Raw genomic sequence first — 25,210 nt, forward strand, 5'->3', positions numbered from 1 at the left:
GTACTGGATCTTGAAGAGGAAATTAGTGAAATTAATTCAGCCTGTTGGATGGGAGTAAACAATTCTAATCGCTCTGTTGATGTGGTTGTATTGTTTAATACGTAGTTAGTCATCTGACTTTAAGTTAATACTCTCAATTATTGTCATTGGAACAATTCGTAACGTCATCACTATTACATACTGTTGGTATTTGTGCTTCTATGTTGGTCTTGTTCCTAGTTAACATTGCTACTGTTTTAAATAAGAATCTAGGATTATTTTTATTATCTATTAAGGTGGAGAAATATGCTGACCTAGCAGCACTGAGAGCCTTTCTATAGCTCAGGAGGCTCTCCTTCCATGCAATTTGGAATACTACCGATTTAGTTCGACACCATTTATGTCCTAACTTTCATGTGGTCTGTGTTAAGGTCTGTGCATGTGTGATCGTCATGCAAGGGTGCTCGTTTTTGGTCCTTAATTAATTTTTTCTATTAAGTGGTGCTACATTATCTAGAGCGTAGCAGAACATTGGCTCTAAGCATTAGGTCGCCTGATTGAGTTTTGTGGCGTCAGACGGTGAACTAATCAAGGTCGACTCCTCTGGTAGATTTTTCAATAAAATTGTGTACATTAGCTGACATGACTGTACATTTGATGCTGTAGCGTGGTGAAGAGAAGATAATATGATTAATACACATTTTAAATGAGAAGAGGTAGTGCTCTGAGATAGCTTCTGACTATACAGGTATTTTCTATATTTAAACCAAATGTCAGAATTATGTCAAGGGTGTGTCCACAGTAATGAGTCAGTCTTATTATGTCCTGATTAACCCCTACTGAGACTAAAATAGACACAAACACTGTTCTCAGACGGTCTTGCGGGTTATCAAAGTGAAAATTAAATTCTCCAACAATTACTGCTTTTTCTACGTAAACAAGCAGGTCCGAGAGGAAATCCTTGTAGAAATTCAGAATATAACCCTGCAAATATATTCAGTGGAAACGACTGAGTAGACATCTTTTTTGTGGCTATGTACGTTTTTGTTAGCATGATGAATTTCAAATGAGTTGAATTCATATCCAGATTTTTGTGATGCCTAGAATATTGTTACAAATAACTGCGATGCCTCCACCTCTGCTCTGGTGTATATATCTGTATCTAGGAGGACTAGCTTCTTTTAATGTTGCATACTCATTTGGTCTAATCCAAGGTTCTGTAAAACAAAGTACATTAAAGCGAATTAGATCTAAGAGATCTAATATTTACGTAGTAGTCCTAGCTTCATATCAAAAGTCCTAGCTGTGCATTCAGTATGCTCTAATTTTATGTTAATTAGGTTGCTAAAAAAAAACTTTTCGTATATTTCTACATTTTTGTTCGGCTCGGGGAACAGACACAGTTTCAATATGGTGACGATTCAAGGCAGATCCAGTAGCTGATGGTCGGTTTAGCCTGCTTGTTAGCTCCCTAGCTTTGGATTGTTACCACTTAACTAGGCCTGTTCAGAAACTATGAGCTATGCTACAAGAAATGAGAGCAGCACATTCCCAAGTGGGATGGATACCATCCATCCCTTAAAGACCAGCCTTGCCCTTAAAACTACTCCAATTGTCTATAAAGCCCACAATGTTTTTGGAGCAAAATAGTGAAAGGTTTTTTTTTTTTTTTTTTTTTTTTTTTTTTACAATATGACAGTTTTCTTGTTGAAAATATTGTGCTGAAATCATCAGGGGATGCTCAACATGGCAGATTTTATACATTTTATATGGTGTTTCAATTTGATCAGTATCCAAATTAAATGAGGTTAATTGTACTGTAATGACTAAGAAAACTCTTTTTGATGGCATATCACAGCTCACATAGACCTACTAAATCAGACTAGTGCTGAGCTGATAAACTCTGTGGGAGGAGAGCATAGAGTTTAAAGGACGTAAGTGTGATAGCATTTCTGATAAGGGTTGCAAAGCAAAGCCAGTTATGATGCTGTTACCAGGTCTGCAGTGATCAAACTGACGGGTGTTTTGATGACGATTCAGCTGAAACTGTGATAAGTTGCACTGATGAGTGATATGATAACTTGAGTAAATTCACTAAACACATGACGCTGCTTTGCATAACAATGCCATTGCACTCATTCCTTCAGAGAAAAGAAGGAGAGCTGTAGAACCTGTTTTTAGTCACGTGGGCAGGTTGTCCAGTCCAGGGTGGACATATTCAGCACTTGTTTTTTGTTTTTCTGTAAAATACATCACATTTGAGGAAGGATTAATCCTCTACTCACCAACCAAATGTTGATTTAATCTGGACCTAAAGGTAAGTCTAAATAATATAAAAATAACACCTGTAGAGCACTGTGGCATTCTAATGTTAGATATACTAGGCAAACCTGTCTTTCTAACTCTTCCTGATTCAGCTTGTGAACAACTTGTCTAGGGAATCACTGAGAAGTAATGAATCATATATTAAAGTGTTGATTCTATTTATATACTTTCGGTTTTTAACTCAATATATTTATAATTTTTGTTCAACTGAACTCATTTCAAAACGTGAAAATCTAACCATTTAAGGAACAATGACAAGAAATGCCAATTTTATTGAAATAATTTAGAATCATCTAATCTGAAAAGGCCAAAATATTTATCATTTCAATTAGGTACTTATTAACCACACCGTATAATTCTATTGAACAGTTAGTACTAGACTACACTCTCTGTAAGACTTTTATCTATAGGCTTAACAGATTAACATGTTCTGTATACTGTATATAGTACATGCATAAGAGTACTGTAGGCCACGCAAACTTTTTTTTAACACACGTAATTCAAGGACTGTAAAATGTTTGAATGTTCACTTCTGTAAAACTGTGGTGTGCAGTGGTGTATAGTGAAATGTTACAGCTTTGTCCATGGTGGATGGAGGGTAAAACTTTAAGCTCAGCACTGTGCTGATAAATGGACCCCCCATCCACGAGAAACAGCACCACTGTATTGAAAGGCAAATTTACGCTGTCTTCTTTCCTTTAAAATCCTCGACAAAGCGCCTTGTTTAGAAGAAAGAAGTGAAAAATGATCCCGTCCCTCCCCCGTCCAACTTGTTTCCCCACAACTTTGCTTTACTATCCAGAACACATTCGCTTTCACACTGTTTACAGTGCTGTATGTGATCTTGTTTGACACTTCTGTCTTCATAGGCCTTGTGTGCGTTATCTTCAGGGAGCATACTGTAAATAGGAAAATGCTTTTGTGCTTTTCAGTGCAGTGGTTTCTTAATGCGAGTCTGTTGTCGTTCATGATCACATGCTTCTTAGTCAAACATGAAAAAGTCCTGCTGTATGTTATCACTCTGTTACGTAGGCACAGCCTTTCTGTTGACTAAAAGGAAGAACATCCTCAGACTGAACTGAATATGGAGGAACAAAAAATTCATCATCAATATTTTCTGCATGTTGTAATCTTATCTTATGGAGCGGCCATCTTGAAGAACCCGAATTTTGCCTTTCAGGTGTCAATCCATCCCCTATGTCCCACTTCCTAAAGTACTATAATGTAGAGTTGTTGTAAATGTTTTAGTCGTGGTAAGCATGAAGAGTCTCTTGTAGTTTCAGAGATTTTAATAAGTAGTCAAGGAGGACAAGCAGTGTCAGCATATCAATAGCTGGAAGCTATAGTTAACTAAAATTTGTAAATATGCTATATGATTTTCCTGCTATTTGAGAAAGCTGTCTATTTAAACGTTTTAAACAGGTATATGAAGGTTTACACTTTAAAATTACAGCAATATCTCATGAGACAATGCTATTGTGTGTTCTGGGAAACGTTTTGCAAGGCTTGCTGCTATACTTTTTTGATCTGCTTTTCTTTACTCAAATTGCATTACAGTGTAGAGTCTACAGTTTATAGATAGTTGTTTTCACCGGTTTCTTCCATTTCATACTGTTCTGTTGTTCACCCTAGTTAGCTTAAACCATCCAGTGCATTTGTTTCGCACTCGACATTGTCCTTCATTTACATGTTATGTAGTTCTGTGAACCGTGTCCACCATGGTCCTGAAGAAAGACATTCCGTTCCAGCATGTACAAGTTATACAGAGGAATGACAATAAAAAAAAAGAAAAGTTTTGAGGTAAATTAGACTTGTATTGGAAATAAAATATGGCTAAACAGATACATTTTGGGTTAAAGGCAAAATCGTGTGTGTGGGACCATTCTTTTAGCCATCAGATGCAATGTGATGAAAGGAATGTGCTAAAACTGCTTTAATACACAACCTGAGTATTTTCAAAGGAAACTGTGGGAGTGATGTTGAGATGGTGCTTAGAGGCTCGTTAGCATTGTTCACAGAGATATTTGCTCTGACTTGTGTTTGTTGTTTAATGCACTCTAGAGGTGTAAATGACCTCGTGAAACACCAACAACTTCCTGTAGAAGTAGAGTATATAGTGCAACACGTTTGGTACTGCTACCATGTGGTTGAGTAGACATGGCTGAAAGTGAATGTGGACCAGTATAAAGGGATTTTTAACAAAAATTATATTAAGATAAGGTCCTCTAGTTGGGAAGGCACAACCAATCTGAGTGTTGGTTACCGGATGACGTCAGTTACTTTCAGTTTCCCTTGAGTCAAGAGCACTGAGTCTTCCTAGCGCATGGACTGAACTTACCTACTGCACCATTAAAGTGTATATATGTTGAGTTGTGTATCAATGACAACATATCACTTGAATCAATGCCCTATGGTTTGGCTGTGTTGTTTATTTGTGCTGTTTATTGCGCTGAACCTTTAATTAAAGACTATTAACTTTGATTTCCTGTCTCCTGTGTTCTGACCGACACACCGGTGTGAACACAACTACCGTAAACCAGTGCAATACAGTCCCAAGTAAATTAGTCACACCTCTACATCATAGTAAAATACACCTCCATTCTGGTGTATGCACTTTCAGGGCTCATTTGAATATTTTCCTGCTTCAACACCCATTTTAATGAAAGGATGAGTTTTTAAAGAGCTGACGGATCCAATCGTGGGAGTTCAAAAGTAACACACAGAAACATTCAGTATAAAGGAAATAAAAGATTAGGGCTGGAGAAACCTAGCTATAAAGGAGCAAATACATTTCTATTATTGTCTATAGTCACAATGTTGTGTATTATCCCCACTTCTATTTATAATTTACATAAATGCCTGTAGAAACCCGCATATCAATATACACAATCTGAAGTATGCAGATGACACTGTTGTCCTGTGAGATGGATCATAGATCTGTGGGAATCCTACAACCTAATGATAAAAACAAGTAGGACTAAATAGGTGGATCACCTGACTTGAATCCAATAGAACAAGATTTAAAGATGATATGTTTAGAACAATGGGCCAAAATCACACCTGAATACTGCAGCCGATTAATTTCTTCATTCAGGAAGCTTCTTGAAGCTGTCATTACAAACAAAGGCTTCTCCACTAAGTACACATAACTTTATTACACATAACTTTATTTATGGACTTTAATGTTGTGAGTTAATGCTGATGTCTGGTGAAAATTTCATGTAAATGGCCTCATTGGAAATATGTTAACTGAAAAAATATTGATGTGTGCAATACTTATTTGTACCACTGTACATCACAGCAGTAAATTGCAGAATAAACCCCAGGATCCAAAGAAATTACTTTCAAAATTTTAAATATAGGCATGACCAAATAATTTTTACCAGATGCCGACTGGACTATTCAAGACTAATACATGCGTTTTTACTGACTGGTGAAGAGCCTCGCATATACATACCTTGTCAAACATCTATGACCATCAAGCACATTTTACTGAACTTTCAGTACTATCAGACAACACTTTTATTCAGAGACTTGTTTCATAGATTTTTTTTTTAAAGTACCATCTAAACAGATTTGACAGTTTTTATATTCTTTACATTTTAAGTGTCTTATTTAATGTTTGAAATATTTATTGATGAACCTTTGTTTGCCATGTGAATAGCCTGGTTGCTGACACGGTGTTAAAACTAACTAAATAAATCAAATTAGTCACAGATGTTACTTCATTATTACAAGCCATAAAAATAATCAAGTAGTGTATGTCAAGCTAATAACAGTGAAGAAAATAAAAAATGCTATGAGTTGAAAAGTTTGCATCTTGTTTTATGAGTGTGATTTAAAATAGCTTTGCATGTCTACAAAGTCTTTTGTATCATCTGAACTGATTCAGAATCTTCTGATTTGTAATATTCAGGCAATGACATTTCTGTTATAACTCCAAATGTCACACAGTGCCTTCTTCAAATCAAGGTTGGAGACTGCCATGGCCAGTGCTTAATTTGTAAAACATGAGGTACTGCAACACAAAGGGAAGGGGGGGGGGGGGGGGGGGGGGGGGGGTTCACAAAGACACAATAATCCTCCGAGTGCTTCATGTAAAACTGTTGAATGCTATCACAGACCTACAGCCAATAGCCTTACTATGATAAGGGATTGAACAACTGGATTGCTACAACAAGGGATTGAACCATATCATTTCACTGATTCCATGGGAGAACTAGAGGAGTTCGCTGCATATTTCCTATGTGACAAGCTTCATAATATGCGCTCAACCTCAGACATTTATTATCCTGCTGAAAGAAGCCTGTGTCATTAGTGAATACCATTGCCATGAAGGTGTGTACTCGGTCTGCAACAGTGTTTAGGTAGGTGGTACGTGTCAATGTAACACCCACATGAATGTCAGGACCCAAGGTTTCCCAGCAGAACATTGCCCAGAGCATCTGCCTCTGCTGGGTTGCCTTCTTCCCATAGTGCATCCTGGTGCCATCTGTTCCCCAGGTAAGCGATGCACATGCACCTCGGCTGTCCTCATGATGTAAAAGAACATGTGATACATCAGACCAGGGCACCTTACATTGCTCCAGGGTCCAAATCTAATGCACAGGTGCCCATTGCAGGCTCTTTCAGTGGTGGACAGGGATCAGCATGGACACTCTGACCGGTCTGCGGCTACCCAGCCCCATACACAGCAAGCTGTGATGCACCGTGTGTTCTGACACCTTTCTATCAGAGCCAGCATTAACTTTTTCAGCAATTTATGCTACAGTAGCTCTTCTGTGGGATCGGACCAGACGGGCTAGCCTTCACCCCCCCTGCGCATCAATGATCCTTGGGTGCCCACGACCCTGTCAGCAATTTATCGGTTGTCCTTCCTTGGACCACTTTTGATAGGTACTAACCACTGCATACCGGGAACACCCCACAAGACCTGGTGTTTTGGAGATGCTCTGACCCAGTCGTCCAGCCATGCCAATTTGGCTTCCCCTTGTCAAAGTCGCTCAGTCACTCCTTACAGTTGCCCATTTTTCCTGCTTCCAACACATCAACTTCGAGAACAGACTGTTCACTTGCTGCTTAATATATCCCACCCCTCGACAGGTGCCAGTGTAATGAGATAATCAATGTTTTTCACTTCACCTGTCAGTGTTTTTAATGTTATGGCATATAGTGTATTTTTGGAAAGGGGGTGACATATAAAGAATGATCATTCATTAAAATTATTTTGTTATTACTTTATTTATTTTTTTAAAGCAAATAAAATGCTTCAATGGTGCTTGATGCACAGAAATTCCAGTACTCGGACATCTCTGTAATCTGAGAGGTGTGGGATCCTGTTCCCGGCATGATCTGATCTGGTACAAATGGAGGACTGACCACAACAAGACTTTATTGCTTTATTTCTTTTCGGCTCTGTTTGATATTTTTCTGTTAATTGTAGCTCATAATCTTGGTGAAATTCTTTTCTTTAAGTTAAACTGTAAAATGTAGGTACTTTTGTCATGCAGAATACACTTTTTTTGTTGTTTAAACGTGACTGAAACTTTTTTGGCCAAGTCATTGAAATCAAGTGAAACCTTTTGTTTGATAATATTAAAGAAAAAGTTTCGAAGGCTCTGTAGTGTGCTGTTCTATTATCATGCAAATTAACCGACCAATCGTGGCGTGTGGGCGTGTCTAATGTGCGAGTGGGAGGAGTCCGAGTGTGTGAGCGACGCGCAGTGTTTTCTGTTAGGGGATCAGTTCGGAGTTACAGGCGTGTGTGTGTTATGCACCTCCAGGTAATATAACTTCAAGCATAATGTGCTGCTTTTAAAGACTAAGGTACTGTTTAGAGTTTACTGCAGTTTATTGTGTTGTTTTAGTCATTTTTACTTGATGCTTTGCAGGTGTGTACGAGTGTATGTGTATGTGTGTGTGTGTGTGAGAGAGAGAGAGAAATGGAGAGAGAGAGAGTATGAACATATAGATATACACATATACACATAAGATATCATGCTACCTTTTTCTAAATATTCTATATTTCATAGGATAAATAAGAATTATAGTGTTGGATGAAGTAAGTGTAGAAAGTAAGTGTGTGTGTGTGTGTGTGTGTGTGTGTGTGTGTGTGTGTGTGTGAACATCTGTATGTAGATATGTTACAAAATAATTGCAGAATAATCTGTGTATAGATGTACTCTGTATTTAAGTCAATCTGTAATCTTAGCTGTTTAACTTAACTGTTTATTAGTACAGTGTTGTGGTTTGTGGTTTGAAATTGGTTGCTATAACTTGTGACAGGTTTTTAAGATTTACAGCATGTACTTAAGCTTGTGTGTGTGTGTGTGTGTGTGTGTGTGTGTGTGTGTGTGTGTGTGTGAGTGAGCATATTTTTATATCTTGGTGGGGACTAAATGTCTTCCCAAGGATAGAAATATTCCCACAGACCTTGTGGGAACATTTGGCTGGTCCTCATGAGGAACCTGCTTATTTTATTTTTTAAATTGTTTAACAAAAAAATGCAGCTTTAATTTTTTCAGCTAAAAGATCTGAAATGTTTATATTTTGTTCACTGAGGTTAAAGTTAGGGTTAGATTTAGGAGGAGACATAGCAATAATTATTAATTGATGATTATTTCAGTGGAAGGTCCTCACAAGTATTGTGTGTGTTTGTGTGTGTGAAGTGGGAATTCAAACAAGTTTAAGTAACTCTTCTTCAGCGTCCCCCTAAGGATATATCAGTCAGACCTGTCTGTGCTTGAAATGACGCCAGACCAGATATTCTGTATTTCATCTTGGCTCCATCTCCCTCCTGGTCACCACTGCCTGTGTGTTACTGTTAGGGGTTTGTTGTGGAAAGGCATTGTTTTCCAGTCGCACTGTCTTGGCAGGGTCATCATGGGAACGAACCCCTCAGTGATTATTTACTGTCTTGTTGGCCAAACACAGCAGTGTGTGTTGCCTGTGACTGAGGAGTGGCATTCCCACCTGAGGATGACCCGGGAGTAATGCTCCGAACACTTTAAATAAGGTGATGTTAGTAAAGATGGCATCAATCCAACTGGTATCGGACTGATACAGGCAAAAATGGTGGATCGGGTATTGGCAAAACAAAAAAAAATTAGATCTGACCCTGTAACAAATGGAAGGATCGGAACTGGGTTTGAAAAATTTTTTTGTAACTGTTACATATATGTTACAATGTAACAAGACTTGATTGTATGTTTTTGTTAGGATTGATTTTATTATATTTGAAGTTTAGGGGGCATGGTGGTTTAGTGGTTTGCCTCACACCTACGGGGTTGGGGGTTTGAATCCCGCATCCGTCCTGTGTGTGCGGAGCGTGCATGTTCTCCCTGTGCTTTGGGGGTCTCCTCTGGGTACTCTGGTTTCCTCCCCAGTCCAAAAGCATGTGCTGTAGGCTGATTGGCATCTCCAAAGTGTTTATTGTGTGTGATTGTGCTCTGCGATGGGTTGGCATCCTGTCGAAGGTGCCTCCTGCTATGTACGTCTTCCTGTATTGTTTAAGTGCTTCATTTAAAAAATCATTTTAAAACATATTAGTTCTCACAGAAAAAATCGAATGGATCTCGATGTCGGTTGATACGTTGATAAGAAAAAGCTGTATCGAGCCATCTCTAGTTGGGAGACTGTCGATGATTTTTTTTAAGGGGTTTTTTTTTCCCCCAGAGGGCTGCAGAACTCACTCTGAATGTTTGTATTTATGCCAAGTTTTATATATGAGAGAATGCGATACAATAATATCCTAAAACAGTAGGTTTTAATCCCAGCATTTCCAAGCTGCCACTGTTGGGTCCTTGAGCAAGCTCTTTAAACTCATCCGTTCAGCTGTAAGTCGGATAAAAGTCTACAAAGACTGGATAAAGGCGTAGCAAATGAGTAAATGGAAGTGAAAATCTTATCTGTCTATCTATCTATCTATCTATCAAAGGCTGAACTCTAAGAGGAAATTTAGAAGTCTCCTAATACTCTCATCAATTGCTATACAGTTTTATAAAGATGTAATCATCAGCCGATTTGGGTCGCTACACAGATTTTAAAAGCAACAATTGAAATTCATTCATTCAACAATCATAAATTGATTATAATTGGAAAAGGAAAAATAACTAATGGGTTGAAAATAATTCATATTTTTAAACATGAATGAAAGGTGATTTGCCCACTCTGATACTTCTCTGCATTTTTATGATTCGCAAATTAACAATAGGCCTTCCCCAAATTCTGAACAAAGTTGATCACATATCAATCGGATATCATAATGTATGGTATCTTAACAGATACGGTGGTATTGTCAAATATCACATTTGTGTCTTATAAATTGAAAAGTATTGTATTGTGTGGAGGCCTGAGCTTTACACGTCCGCAGGTTTACTCTGCTGCTCTGATATTTCTGCTTTTAAATCGCATCACTGTTGTGCAAGTAAATGTTCAGTGATATGCAAACTGTCTCAGCGTGCGACATTACATAGCAGGAAGGAAGGAATTTAGAAGGAAGGAAAGAAACTAATCTCCCAACTACTGCTCTCTGCTTAGCCCAGTGCTGGACAACTTGATTTTTATCCATCTGTGACCTCTGTTTTCTAAACATCACAGGATTTGACATCGTAGTTCATTTCATAATCAGTCATCAGATTAAAATAAATCAAATAAACCAGCTTCTTCATATAAGTCATTTATTTCTCTGTGCTTCAGCAACCTCTCAGACACAGTTTTGCTTTTTCCCACATGTGGTACTGATCTGGAGAACCTCCTTTGTCTTCGCAGCCCAGTTTTGTCAGAAGCTTCCATTAATGAGTGGGTGTTAGATGGGAGGGGGGCGCTGAGAGGGAATTCAATCTGCATGTGTAAAGAGATTGTGGGACTCTGGCTTCTCCTCTTAAAGATGAGGGCGGGAGATCTCTGAGGAACTGTACACACCTTCAGGGCTCTGTGTTCGAGTCCAGAGAGGAAATGTAGCTTGTGAGAAATGATTAGCTGGTCTGCTATGATTTGTGTGACTTTCTCAATATTGACTTTGGCTACGAATGTTCTTTATATTGGAACCTAAATTCTTATAAAGCTGTCTGTATTCAAGGGCTGCACTATTGGGTATAAATCATGGGAAAACGTCTCCTGCTTCATCTGTTACAGTCAATTTGTGACAAATTAGGCTTAGACATTGGAAAAAAAACGTTGCTGGCTCATTTCCATTTCTCTAAGGAAACCTCTACAAAACCAGAAACATATTAGAGAACTTGAATTATTTGAGCAACAGAAAAAAGGAAAAATAGTGCTAGTACGTGGATCATGTCGGTTGTTAGCTAATGCTAGATTATATTAAAACATATATTTAAAACGCATTTAAATGACCATATCAGACAATACAATAGATTTGATGTTCTTTTGTTGAATATTAAAGTTATGCTGAAGTGATTAACTCTAGCTTGGTAATCAGTATTACAGAAAGCCAGCTAGCTAGGTTCGGTCTTAGCTAATGTTAGCTGACGTTGAGTCATTATTACTACTACTAGTATTCCTATTTCTTGACTAGTTTTCAAATTAGCTCTAAATATGATCAAACATTTTAATAAGAAAGAATTCATTTAGTTATTCAAAGGAATCATTTGTTTTATTGCGCTTACTTTTCCTTGCACACCAGATGGCCGGGAAGCCGTTCCGCGCCACCTTTATCTGGAGCAGCATCATTAACAACCTGCAGGCGCAGGTGGAGGTCAAGAGACGACGCCACAACTTGAAGTCCTACCCCAACTGCTTTCTGGGCTCCGAGGCTGTCGATGTGGTGTTGGCTCACATCATCCAGAACAAGTTCTGCCGCGATGATGAGGTGCCACGTTTCAAAGCAGTGCGTCTCTGTCAGGCGCTCATGGACTCGCGGGTGTTCGAAGCAGTGGACACCAAGGTGTTCGGGAAAGAGAAGAGGCACGCCAAGTTTGAGGACAGCAGCTGCAGTTTATACAGGTTCCTGAATGCGAGTGCTAGCAAGGATACAATTGAACACACGTATGAATCGACCTCCATCAACAGGACTGCGCCACCAAAAAGGTATTTGGATTTCTCTTAGAGGACACTTCAAAGGAACAATCATATCAAGTAATGACCAGAATATATCTTAAACAGTTTAATTTCTTCTTGTTGTTGTTTTTTTTCTTTTTCAAAACAAGCCAATAGTGTGTAAACATGACTAATACTAGCTAACTAGCTTGCTTCTAAGGGAACAAATTTACTTTAATATTGTTTTAATTATATGATTCCATCATCTTCATGAACGTTGGTAGAAAAAAATGAATTACTGACTAACTAAAAAAGGAAATAGCAATAGAAATGGTTATATATAATTCATAGAGGAGCATGCTGACTGAATCAGTATGAGTAGATCCGTTCAGAGACAACAATTAACACACTTTGTTACGGTATGAAGTAAATATATGACATTGCAACGATTGGGCAAAAGAAATGAGAACATGATATTCAGCTAGATTTCAGTGTCAAATGAGGAATAATATTTCTTAATAATATATTTCAGCACATTATTATTATTATTATTATTATTATTATTATTCCCGTCTCCGACCTGAGTGCGCGCAGTTTGCATGTTCTCCCCGTGCTTCGGAGGTTTCCTCCAGATACTCCGGTTTCCTCCCCCAGTCTAAAGACATGCATTGTAGGCTGATTGGCATCTCTAAATTGTCCGTAGTGTGTGTGTGATTGTGCTCTGCGATGGGTTTTCACCCTGCCCAGGGTGTCCTCCGCCTTGTGCCCCACGTCCCCAGGACAGGCTCCAGGCCTCCCGTGACCCTGTGTAGGATAAGCGGTACAGAAAATGGATGGATGGATGATTGGATTATAAAAATGTGTGGTTGTTCTCCGCCTATCTGTGTGGTTTTTACCTTCAGGTTCTATGCTTTTTCTCCCACCTTCCAAAACAGTCCAGTAAGAAGATTGGCTATGATAAATTGCCCCTAGGTGTGAATGTGTGTACGCATGGTGTCCTGTTATGGGACTGGCATCCCATTCAGGGTGTATTCCCACCTTATTCCCAGTGTTGCCAGGAAATACTCGGGGTCCAGTGTAACCACTGACCAGGATGACGCGGTTACTGAAGATAAATGAAAGAATAAAGATATTGAATTAGATATCTTCTTAAAATTGTATATATCCTATATAGATATACGCTTTTTGGGATTTTCTGGGATATGAACTTGGCAGCTTCCACTAGCTTTGAACCTTATACACTAAGCTACTATGGCCCAAAATAGAGCTAGAGAGTACTTTATTGATCCTCAAGGGGAAATTTGGTGATCACACTGATGAATACTGATCACACACAGCTTTATGATGAAGAACAAAAATGATGTTGGTATGTAGAGCGTGTCACTTTATGTAGCTAGCATCAGCGTGTATTGAACCCGATTCAGTTCCTCATATGCAACCAGACCAGATTCTAATCTAATCAAACTTTTCCGCACAGTGAAGAGGAACAGGAGTATTCAAACACCTCGCCAGTCAAAACAGATAAATCTCTGGAGGACGTTTTAGGGAACCTGAACTCAAACACAACCATCACACCCCAGCTGATAAATCTGGGTCTGTCACAGGAGTGTAAGTCACATCAAAACAAACTACACATTTATCTTCAGTGTAATGGTTATTGTTTCCCAGCAAATAAAACAAAAAACCCTGAAAGGATATGTAAGAGTTTTATAACCCATGTCCTCTCCTTTTACAGTGGTGGATGAGGTTTGGCAGCAACAGGCAACACTGAGATTACTGCAGCTGATCGAGTTGCCTTTACTGGAGAGTCTTCTAGAAGGAAAAGAGAGTCCCCGTCCCCCTCTGCACGGTATGGACAGCGACCCAGATCTTCTCTACACCAGCAACTATGTGGACCGAGAAATCCTCAAAGCCTTCAGTGAAGCTCAGTATGTGTCCTTCTTCATCTTGTAATCTATTATTTTCCTCATCGTTATCATCTTCATCATTCCTTCTCTGTTCCCTCATCTCCTTCCTCATATTGCGCTTCTGTTCTTATGCTCAGAACATAAAAGTAGCTTTAAAAAATGAGACCTTTAAGGGAATAATAAATAATGAATAAAAAATTATCGTGAAGACCGAATACATCACAAGATTACTAAATGTTATTTCAGAAGTGACATGTTATTACTATTGAACTACTACTATTAGTAATAGTTATGATATAATATTACTAATAAATAATTAATTTGCACCACAGTACCGTTGAATTCCCAAATCTGATCAGTTGAAATTTTCAATAACAGCAGCTCAGACAGTAGTACAGACTATAATTCAAATCAGAGGATTAGATTAACGTGCTTGTTTCTCATACAGTATTGTTTCTTGTATGACGTACGATCCACATAAACGTATTAAAAAATGAGTAATTCTTGATGTGGTGAAGTTTTCTGTGAAGAGATGTTTATTTTGCATTTTTGGAAAGAGTCTCCTGTGGCAGTGCTTTGTAACAGTCAGAGGTAAAGCTGTTCCTTTAAGTGTTCTGCCATGAAATAGTCTTTAGGACAGAGGACTTTCCAGTTTCTCTGTAGCAAGCTGCAATTTCTTTTTATTTGACTTCTTAACTTTAAGAGAGAGAAAAAAGAGAGGATAGGATAACAGATACTATTTCACAGACGTTCCCTAATATTAACTGTAACAATAAAAGGATGAAAAGTACTATGTCCTTTAATAGTAAGTAAAAGAGTTTTGAGTGTTGGCAAATTGGTGGTACTGTATACAAGGAATGAAATACTTCAGGATGTATTGTTATAGGAAATGAGAAATCGTTGATTATTTTGCTATGACAGCTCTTCTTGTCATGGTTTATTCTTCACACAACAAATTGTCATCTTACTGATATAAATATATTATTACTCTTTTATTATTTCTCATGAAGTCATATTCTTCATAAGGTCCAACCTTAAATTTTCCACCACTTTCTTTACGCGTAACAAACCAGATGTACTTAACTCTTGAGGTGTGGTGTGAATGTTTCTTCCGTGATGAATTGGGGATATCTGGGCTCGCAAGCAAATGCAGAATACAAAACACACCACTCGTCGCGTGCGTACTGCTGAGATATTGTGTCCAGACAAATGGAGGCTGGTCATTATATAAAGAGCTCTGTTTGAAAGCCTCGGCCCTCAGGCTGTGCGATTTCGTCTGCCACATGGCTGACAGTCTGAAGGTCAAGAGTACAAGCGAATCTCTTTGTTTCGCTCTTTCTGCTCCTCTGCTTGTGTCCATGTAGGTTTTTTTGTCTTCTTCATTAACCATTGTTGTACTTTTTCCATTCTGTAGTGCCGATGCCTGGCTCTCAGCAGCTGTCGACTGTCTGGAGTTTCTTCCTGACGAGTTGGTAGTCGAGGTGAGCCGAGGGCTCGCCAAGTGTCCAGAGGAGACAACTCAATATAAACGTCTCCTCTATAGCATTCTGATCCAACATTATGGCCAGACGGACTACCCTCCACTGTTTAGCAACCACATCTTCGACATACACAGCGGCGTCTCTGAGCTATTAGGTAAGACAGGAAGAGGGGGTCTTTTGGTAGGAGCCTCATTCTCGATATTTCTCAATATGCCTGCACCGATTTGGGGGAAAAATGTGCATTGAGCAATTGAGGGTGGGAAGTGAAGGCAACAGACATGATACGCGGATATCTATTTATTGGTACCACATATGCAGCTGTTTCACTGTATTTTATTTCCCTCGGCGCTGTGCATTTCTTTCTCTCACTCTCTCACTCTCTCTTTCTCCTTCTTCATGATTGTCTGTGATGCACCGACTACAACTCTGACCTGCGATATGTGTTATTATTTTCTTACAGAATGTAGTAAATGTAAATGTAGTGTAGTAGGTACGGGAGTACAGGGGAAGCAGGTAGCTTCGACACCTCTGGTTTCCTTTCCTCCCACCTTTGCGTGGAAAACAAAAACATTGGCTAAGATAAGATAAATTGCCCCTAGGTGTAAATATGTGTGTGCATGGGGCTCTGCAATGGACTAGCGTTCTACCCAGGGTGTGTTCCTGATTCACGCCCAGTGATCCTGGGATAGTTAAAGTGATCAGTGAACGTGAATGAGAGTGAGTAAGTAAATTTAAGAGAGAGAGAGAGAGAGAGAGAGAGAATTTTCCTTACCTAGGAAAGACATAGCAATGGAGGTCAGGAAAGGAAAGGAAAAGAAAGAGACAGACTTCCTAAAACCACTGAGTACTTATTCCAAGACCCCAGACGTCATGACCAGTGAAGTGACCCTTTGTTGAGTTAATAAGTTAGGAGAGAAAGCTTGGGTCAGCATGATAAAGATCTGCCTTATATCATCCCTGAAGGAGAAGTATGCACCCATGCAGTAGTTCTGGTTATATATTTATTTATTTATATATATGGGTGTGTGTTCTATTATCTAAAATTAAATGACATTTTCATTGAATTATTGTAGTGTTGCTGAAGTTCTGATTTCGGGTCCCAAGTGGTAACTAGTGTTTTTATACCCATGTGTCACACTACCGTAATTATGTATTTCAGTCTCTAACTATATTTATTTAACAGTAGTCTAGTCTAAGGCTAAACATTGTATATAGTAATAAACAATTTTTTCCCCCTTACCTACTACCCCCCCCCCCCCCCCCCCCCCATTTTACACTGATGTCCAACTAGGCACATATGTCCAGAGTCCAGTCTAGAACATCTGCTTCAGCTAATTATGTAATGGCCAGGTTTTTCTTGATCCTCTTCAGCAAAGCTCTTCTCTTGTGTTTATTTGCCAAAATGCTTGTGCGGTGTAAGTGAGGTTATTTAATGACCTGAGTGACTTATATGACCCATTTAGCCAGTCGGTTTGTGTTGTCTATAGCCACATTGTATGCTTTCCTGAGCCTTTGTGTGTGTGTGTGTGTGTGTGTGTGTGTGTGTGTGTGTGTGTGTGTTTGTAGTTAATGGGAAGCAGGAGCAGGCTCTGGAGGCCCTGCAGCTCTGTCTAAAGCTCCAGGACTCCCGAAGCAGAGAGGAGCTCCGCAGACTCCTCCGTTTCATGGCTTTCGCCGCACAGCCAAATGACCTCAAACTGCACAAAGAGGTGAAACAGAGCGCTTCTTAGTGTTTGAACGTATACTAATATAATGGAACAGTGTGCTGTGGACCATTATTATACAATCAGGTGTATTTATATAACAATAGATCTGAGACACACTTGTCAAACAGTTAGTCATTTAAAAATGAGAGACTATTGGTTTTCAAGCTTTCTCAATCAGATTGAGGTCTGGGCTTTGACTGGGCCTTTCTAACACATTCAGGTTCTTGGTTTTGAACAACACCAGTGTATGTTTTGGGCCTTCAACCCTGATCAATTACCCGGTCCCTCCTGATGAAAAGCTTTCCCACGTCATGATGCTACTACTACCATGCTTCACTGTGGTGATGGTGTTCTTAGGTGTTCTTCCACCAAACATAGTGCTTTGTTCTAATCAGACCAAAAAGCCCTTTCAATGTTTGCCAAGTTTCTAAAAAATTACTCATGATTATATTAGGTGGCAGGATATGATATCAGTTAAGTAGGAGAAAGGTCATAAAGATTTCCTGTTTCAGTGCAGTAACATTTGTATTTCATACACCATACTGGAGAGAAATGGTGACACTTAACATTTCAGGCAATGATGATATTTCATTTTGGAATAAAACACTCCATATCGTGTTGTTGTAGGAAAATATGGAAATGATGGCTTGTGTGATGAAGCGGAGTTACTGTCACCAAAGTTGATTATTTTCCTTTAACGGGATATCCCGTCACAACCCGTGTTTTATTACATTTATTGCATTCTGGGACTGAGACTGACTTTTTACACCCACTGCTAAGCAACTGGTCTCTCAAATGGAAAAAATGTCCTCATCATTCATATTCTGATTCAGCTCTCTTTCTTTCTTTAGGCTGGAAATAATGGCCTCTATTGCCCAAAAATAGGAAAACTAGTTTTAAACCAGGATGTAAGCTGCTAGACAATATCTACAATAGGAGTATTGTAAGCAGGCATGGAAATGAATATACAGCAACCGAATGACACTTTAGATAGGAGATAGATAGAGTACATCATTGATCCTGAAAGGCAGCAGAACAAGAGATAATAATGTGTCATGTATTACACAATAAATCAGGAGTTTCAGTCCAGTCCGTCAGTCCCTCTGCACTACATGGTTTCAGGTTTTTCCTGCTGTAACACATTTGATTCAGCTGATGAAGGTTTTGATAATTAAACAATGATTTGAATCAGGTGTGCGAAAGCAGAAAAATCTTGAACCTATGCCATAGAAGTGCCTGAGGCCTAGAACTGAAAACCTCTTCATTAAAAGGCCATTTGCTGCTCATTAGCCGCAAAAACATTGCTATTGATATTGTCAAAGTCCAGACTCACAATAGCAATATCAGCTTGGACAGACTGATAGCAGTCATCAGGAATGACGTCCCCTACCGTGCCTTGCATAAGTATTCAGCCCCTTGAACTTTTCTACAAGTATGTATTTACATAAACAAATGTGTGTTACAACCTGGAATTGAAATGTACTTCATTTCGATTTGTACCATTTAATTTACACAATATGCCAAACATTTGAAGGTGTAAAATATTTGTTTTAACTGTGGCAGACAAACAGATATATGTTGGTTGCATAAGCAGTCACCCCACTGGGTCAGTACTTGAAGAACCACCTTTGGCTGCAATTACAACTGCATGTCTTCTGGGATATGTCTGTATCAGCTTTGCACATCTGGATCCTGATATTTTTCCCATTCTTCTTGGCAAAATTGTACAAGCTCTGTCACATTTGATCTAGACTATTGGTTTTCAAGCTTTTAACACATTCAAGTTCTTAGAACTACTAAAGTCTAGCTTTGGCTGAACGCTTTGGGTCCCTCAACCCTAATCAATTATCCTGTCCGTGCAGATGAGAAGCCTTCCCAGGTCACCATGCTTCACTGTGGCAGTGGTGTTCTCAAGGTGATGAGCAGTTTTGGGTTTGCACCAAAAGTAGCACTTTGTTTTCAACAGACCAGAGAATCATTTCAGTGTTTGCTGAGTCACCAAATAACTTTCTTCTCACCACTTTTCCATGAATCCCTTTTTTTGGAGTGTCCAAATCTCATCTGAGCTCCTTCAGTGTTACCCTTTACCTCTTGAATTCTTCTCTGACTAATGCTCTCCTTAACTGGTAACTGACTTTTGGTGGACAGTCTCTTCTATGCAAAATTGCAGTCCTGCCACATTCTTTCTCTTTTCCAATAATAGATTAAATGGTTGATATGGTTGATAATGGATACTTGTGCAAGGCACTGTAACTTTCCTTGGCACTATTGAAAACCATTCTCAGTCCAACCACCTCCTCGTTCAGAGGGTTGGGATCCGAAGCCAATCACAATGACTCGGCATTTTAAAGAGTTTACTTAGCGCATTCCCACAACACACAATAGGAAGTGTCCCACATTATGACAAAGTGATAGAACATGCACGATTTTATGCGCCCGCTATATAAATACACTAAAGTGGCCATGATAATGTTAATGAAGGTATAAATTCTGACCATATGCCATGGGTGTTGTTTGTTCCTCAGATAGAGAACAGAATGGCGGTGAAGAGAGCCTTTTCCAGTGCTATCGTGTACAGCGCCAGACTCGCCAAGGGAAAGGTGGATCTTCTGGTGCTTTTCATGATAGACAATCACTTGGATCTTTTCAAGGTGAGGCGCATTTGAAAACATCTCGGACTTCAAAGTTTACCTTTAGCTTTAAACCCAAGATTGACCAAGTCATTTCATTTAGCACACAAAAATATATGGGAAATAATATACTTATAATGTATTTAATATTTTCAATGGGCAGTATGGACTACTCAGCAAGTTCAAATGAAAGCGACGGTGGTTTGCTATAATGATTAATATAGTATAATATATAATAGACCTAGGGTTTGTCACCAGTATAGCTATTTACATGTCAAGAAAAAACGAAATGTTGATGAAGTTACAGGAGTGGTAGAAGCCTGAGTATGTGCTCTTACAGAGATAAGGCTTTTTTTGTAAAGAACATATTGCAGTTAGATTAAACAATTCATGTCACATTTACAACCCAAGTGTAAATACGATTATCTGACCCATGACCAGAAACATGAAGGGAGAGAATTTTAAAAAAAGGTAGCTGAACACAGTTCACATCTGCAGCATGAAAATGCAGAAGTGTGACTGTTTTATATATTTATTAGAATTTTTTTAATGCATTGATCAGTATAATAAATAAGAGTGCATATAGTTGAATTGTCTGTTAACTCTATTGTTACAACATATATCCAACATTCTGCATTAAGAGCTGAGATTATTGATGTTACATGCTATGCTTAGTCCTGTAATTCATAATTACACCGAAACCAATGGGAAAGGTACGCGGTTATGAGCGTGAGGAAGCTAACTATGATGTCTATTGTGAGTTTAAGGGATTGCTTTATTGATTTAATTGATTCATTATCGATAATACATAAAAGGAAGAATTTAGCCGTGCAGTTCATTGTGATGGTGCACAAAAATACCAATATGGCAGAAATTGAGTTTTGACCTAGCTTTAGAGCTACGCATATTCCTGTTCAGTTTCTTTGGAAATTTCTGGAAGTTGGCTCGTCCTTAACATTACTTCAAGCTTTTGGATTTTCATAAATTAATATAAGAAGACCGACGGCATATCGCTCTGAATGTTTCCCCAGATTCCTGTATCGTTACACAAGCTTGTTAGTGATAAACTAGCCAGCATCATCAGGGGCAAAGATCCTGATGCCGTTACAGGTAAGTGCATGATAACTAATAATACTTTTCTAGGTATCTGTTGCAGTGTCACACTAATGATCAATGATTCGAGTGCAACACTGGAAAATCAACCTCTAATCACACCCTTGTGGTGAAGAGATTATTATAATGCTATAAATGATCATTTGTGTTTAAAGTAAGTGTTAAATTTCAAACCATCCTGCATCTACTCTTAGGTGTAAGCAGTGATGGCAGGTCATGATATTCAATTGGAGGGCTTTAAAGATAAATTAGTAAATTGCTATTACAGTTATGCATACAGTGCATCCGGAAAGTATTCACAGAGCTTCACTTTTCCCACATTTTGTTATGTTACAGCCTTATTCCAAAATGGATTAAATTCATGAATTTCCTCAAAATTCTACAAACAATACCCCATAATGACAACACGAAAGAAGTTTGTTTGAAATCTTTGCAAATTCATTAAAAATAAGAAACAAAAAAAGCACAAGTACATAAGTATTCACAGCCTTTGCGCAATACTTTGTTGAAGCACCTTTGGCACCAATTACAGCCTCAAGTCTTTTTGAGTATGATGCTACAAGCTTGGCACACCTATTTTTTGGGCGGTTTCTCCCATTCTTCTTTGCAGGACCTCTCAAGCACTATCAGGTTGGATGGGGAGCGTCGGTGCACAGCCATTTTCAGATCTCTCCAGAGATGTTCAATCGGGTTCAAGTCTGGGCCACTCAAAGACATTCACAGAGTTGTCCTGTAGCCACTCCTTTGTTATCTTGGCTGTGTGCTTAGGGTCGTTGTCCTGTTGGAAGATGAACCTTTGCCCCAGTCTGAGGTCCAGAGCGCTCTGGAGTAGGTTTTCATCAAGGATGTCTCTGTACATTGCTGCATTCATCTTTCCCTCGATCCTGACTAGTCTCCCAGTTCCTGCCGCTGAAAAACATCCTCACAGCATGATGCTGCCACCACCATGCTCCACTGTAGGGATGGTATTGGCCAGGTGATGACTGGTGCCTGGTTTCCTCCAGACATTACACTTGCCATTCAGGACAAAGAGTTCAATCTTTGTTTCTCATGGTCTGAGAGTCCTTCAGGTGCCTTTTGGCAAACTCCAGGCGGGCTGTCATGTGCCTTTTACTGAGGAGTGGCTTCCATGTGGCCACTCTACCATACAGGCCTGTTTGATGGAGTTCTGCAGAGATAGTTGTTCTTCTGGAAGGTTCTCCTCTCTCCACAGAGACGCGCTGGAGCTCTGTCAGAGTGACCACGGGTTTTTGGTCACCTCCCTGACTAAGGCCCTTCTCACCGATCGCTCAGTTTGGCCAGGCGGCCAGCTCTAGGAAGAGTCCTGCTGGTTCCAGACTTCTTCCATTTATGGATGATGGAGGCCACTGTGCTCATTGGGACCTTCAATGCTGCAGAAATGTTTCTGTACCTTTCCCCAGACCTGTGCCTCGATACAATCCTGTCTCAGAGGTCTACAGACAATTCCTTGGACTTCATGGCTTGGTTTGTGCTCTGACATGCATTGTTAACTGTGGGGCCTTATATAGACAGGTGTCTGCCTTTCCAAATCATGTCCAATCCACTCAATATACCACAGGTGAACTCCACTCAAGTTGTAGAAACATCTCAAGGATGATCAGTGGAAAAAGGATGCACCTGAGCTCAATTTTGAGTGTCATGGCAAAGGCTGTGAATACTTATGTACATGTTCTTTTTTTGTTTTTTATTTTTAATAAATTTGCCAAGATTTCAAACAAACTTCTTTCAAGTTGTCATTATTGGGTATTGTTTGTAGAATTTTGAGGATAATAATGAATTTAATCCATTTTGGAATAAGGCTGTAACATAACAAAATGTGGGAAAAGTGAAGCTCTGTGAATACTTTCCGGATGCACTGTATATAATGCCAGATCTGTGTGTTCACTTCTCTTTGGTCTTGTTAATAGTTTTCATGGGTTATCCTTTGGGACATTGTTCAAATGTGTCAATTATGTAAAGTGAGAGGAAAAACACGAGTCAGCATCTTTGCAGCTTGAACCGTGAGGCAAAGTCTAATTTGTATTGTCTCAGAAGTAGGACTGCTTTCTACATAATGTCACTTAAAAATCACATTAAAGTAACACCTATTTATCTATATTAATCTTTTGTTGTTGTTGTTGTTGTTTTTAACATTCAACAAATGAAATTTCAAAGATTACATTACCCATTCAAGCAAATACAAGCAACCCCCCCCCCCCCCCCCCCCCCCAAAAAAAAAAAAAAAAAAGATTATCATACCAGTTGAAAAGGACAAAATATCTGTAATTGTTTTGGGCTTTTATTTAAAATTTTTATTTTATTTTTTAGTTAGTTTTTACCAGTGGCCAAAAAATTGTTTTGGGGGTGCCTGTGTTCAATTCAGCACTGAATTTATTTGTGATATCACACGCCACAGTAGTGGTTAATAGAATGTACACACTCATGGCTTTAAGAATTGGCAGTTTTTCATAAGAATTTCTTCTTTTTTTTATCTAGCCTACTAGGTTTAAATATGATCATTTTATTATGGTAGTTGTATACAGTATTTTACAATAATAAAAAAAAAGCTTTAGTTGTGTTTTATGTCATTGTGGAGAGGTGTGAATTATTTGCCCAGCAGGGGACTCACACCCCTCCCCTTCCCCATCACCCTGCTCACCAGCAGCCAAACACAACACAGAGTCTTGATACTCTACACACAGAAACCCAACAGTTAAAATGATTCATTTGTTTACACTGATTGAAAATGTCCAATAAGTCTGACGGAATGGATCACCAGGGTTCATTTTCCTGCATTAGACAGAGCTTGGTACTTTGCGGTTACTCGGTAACATGACAAGTTTTGTTTGTTTTCTTAACTTCAAGAAAGAGAAAAATCGAGCTTGGTGAGGGAACAACTGTTTATACTGTTGTATATGAGGGAACAACTGTTATAGCTGCTATAACATAAGTCTTAACATAAACTAACTTGTTTTGCAGATGTTCCACAACATTAACCGTAACTATAAGTGGATAAAATGTGCAGTGTTGTTCCTCAATAAAGAAAAAATAGTTAGGTTTGATAAATTGTAGTTGTTTATGAGGAATAAAACACGTCTTTATGTAACACCACATCACACTACCTTGTTATTGATTATTAGCTTTATTCTTTACTTTAAAATATGAACATTAACACATGCATAGTTCCAGCCAAATGGCCTTTTTCAGGCATGTATGTGTTGTGATGTATTACTTCCTTCCTTTTCTTTTTGCCTCACATGTACTGAAGTGGAATGCGTATTGCACGTGTCTAAGTAACGAACACTGAGATGACTATTGAGGAGAAAAGTAACAGCAGATTTGTTTCTTCCTTCAGGTCCGTCTTACTGTAGACGTCTTACGAGGACCACTTACATGCAGACAGTAGAGAAAACCACTAAAGAGGAGCTTGTGACTTTACTCCGAACTATTCATGAGAACCCCAAGCTTTCTGTAAAAGAAAAGCGGCGACTGCTCGGACAGTTCTACAGAGGACATCCTGAGATATTCGTGCAGTATTTTGGCAACCAGATATCCAGTGCTTACCTGTAACACATTGCTTTACTGAAACGCTGTTGCACAAGATGTACAAAATGATATGTAGATTCTGTAAAATGTCTTGTAAATGTTGTAAAAACAAAATGTAAATATTTATTTACTTTTTATGCATGGACGCATGGGTTAACAAAAGGTCAAAGTATGACATCATGCACGTTTTAATGCCCGTATTATAAATATGAATTATATTTATCAGGCTATTTTCAGACCTGTAACATAAATGGTTTTGTTCTGTTGTGACTGTTGTCAAATTGCGTGACCCTTTGTAAATGTTTTTTGTTGATTCCTAAACATTTTCACTGAAATAGAGCTCTTTTAAAATTTACACTGACCTATGACCCCAGCTCTTTTCTCATCCACTACCACCTGGAAGGTTAGTGCCAGTGCTTGTACTTACTAGAAGATCCTCCTCATGTCTGGGTTTGTACTCATCCAAAAATGCTCAATTCGTGTCTAGTTCATGTTCCTTTGAATCTCATTAGAAAGTTAATTTAAGA

The 25,210-nt window shown here is 38.8% G+C and overlaps 1 protein-coding gene across 3 annotated transcripts; it reads left to right on the forward strand.

The window, feature by feature from the left end:
* Positions 1-2,155: 2,155 nt before the first annotated feature.
* depdc7a (DEP domain containing 7, paralog a) lies at positions 2,156-25,038 on the forward strand. 3 transcript variants are annotated; one of them, XM_017466788.3, is made up of 9 exons: positions 2,156-2,296; positions 11,948-12,351; positions 13,778-13,908; positions 14,036-14,228; positions 15,622-15,842; positions 17,255-17,397; positions 19,920-20,045; positions 21,056-21,134; positions 24,493-25,038. In XM_017466788.3, exons 2-9 carry the CDS (start codon positions 11,948-11,950, stop codon positions 24,705-24,707), a joined length of 1,512 nt encoding a protein of 503 aa, XP_017322277.1. In that variant the 5' UTR covers positions 2,156-2,296; the 3' UTR covers positions 24,708-25,038. The 3 variants fall into 3 exon arrangements, with proteins under 3 accessions (XP_017322277.1, XP_017322276.1, XP_017322278.1); XM_017466787.3 differs by lacking the exon at positions 2,156-2,296 and adding an exon at positions 7,983-8,087; XM_017466789.3 differs by lacking the exon at positions 2,156-2,296 and adding an exon at positions 8,051-8,130.
* The last annotated feature ends 172 nt before the right edge of the window (positions 25,039-25,210 follow it).

This window comes from Ictalurus punctatus, chromosome 4 (assembly GCF_001660625.3).
Source record: "Ictalurus punctatus breed USDA103 chromosome 4, Coco_2.0, whole genome shotgun sequence".
NCBI lineage: Eukaryota > Metazoa > Chordata > Actinopteri > Siluriformes > Ictaluridae > Ictalurus > Ictalurus punctatus.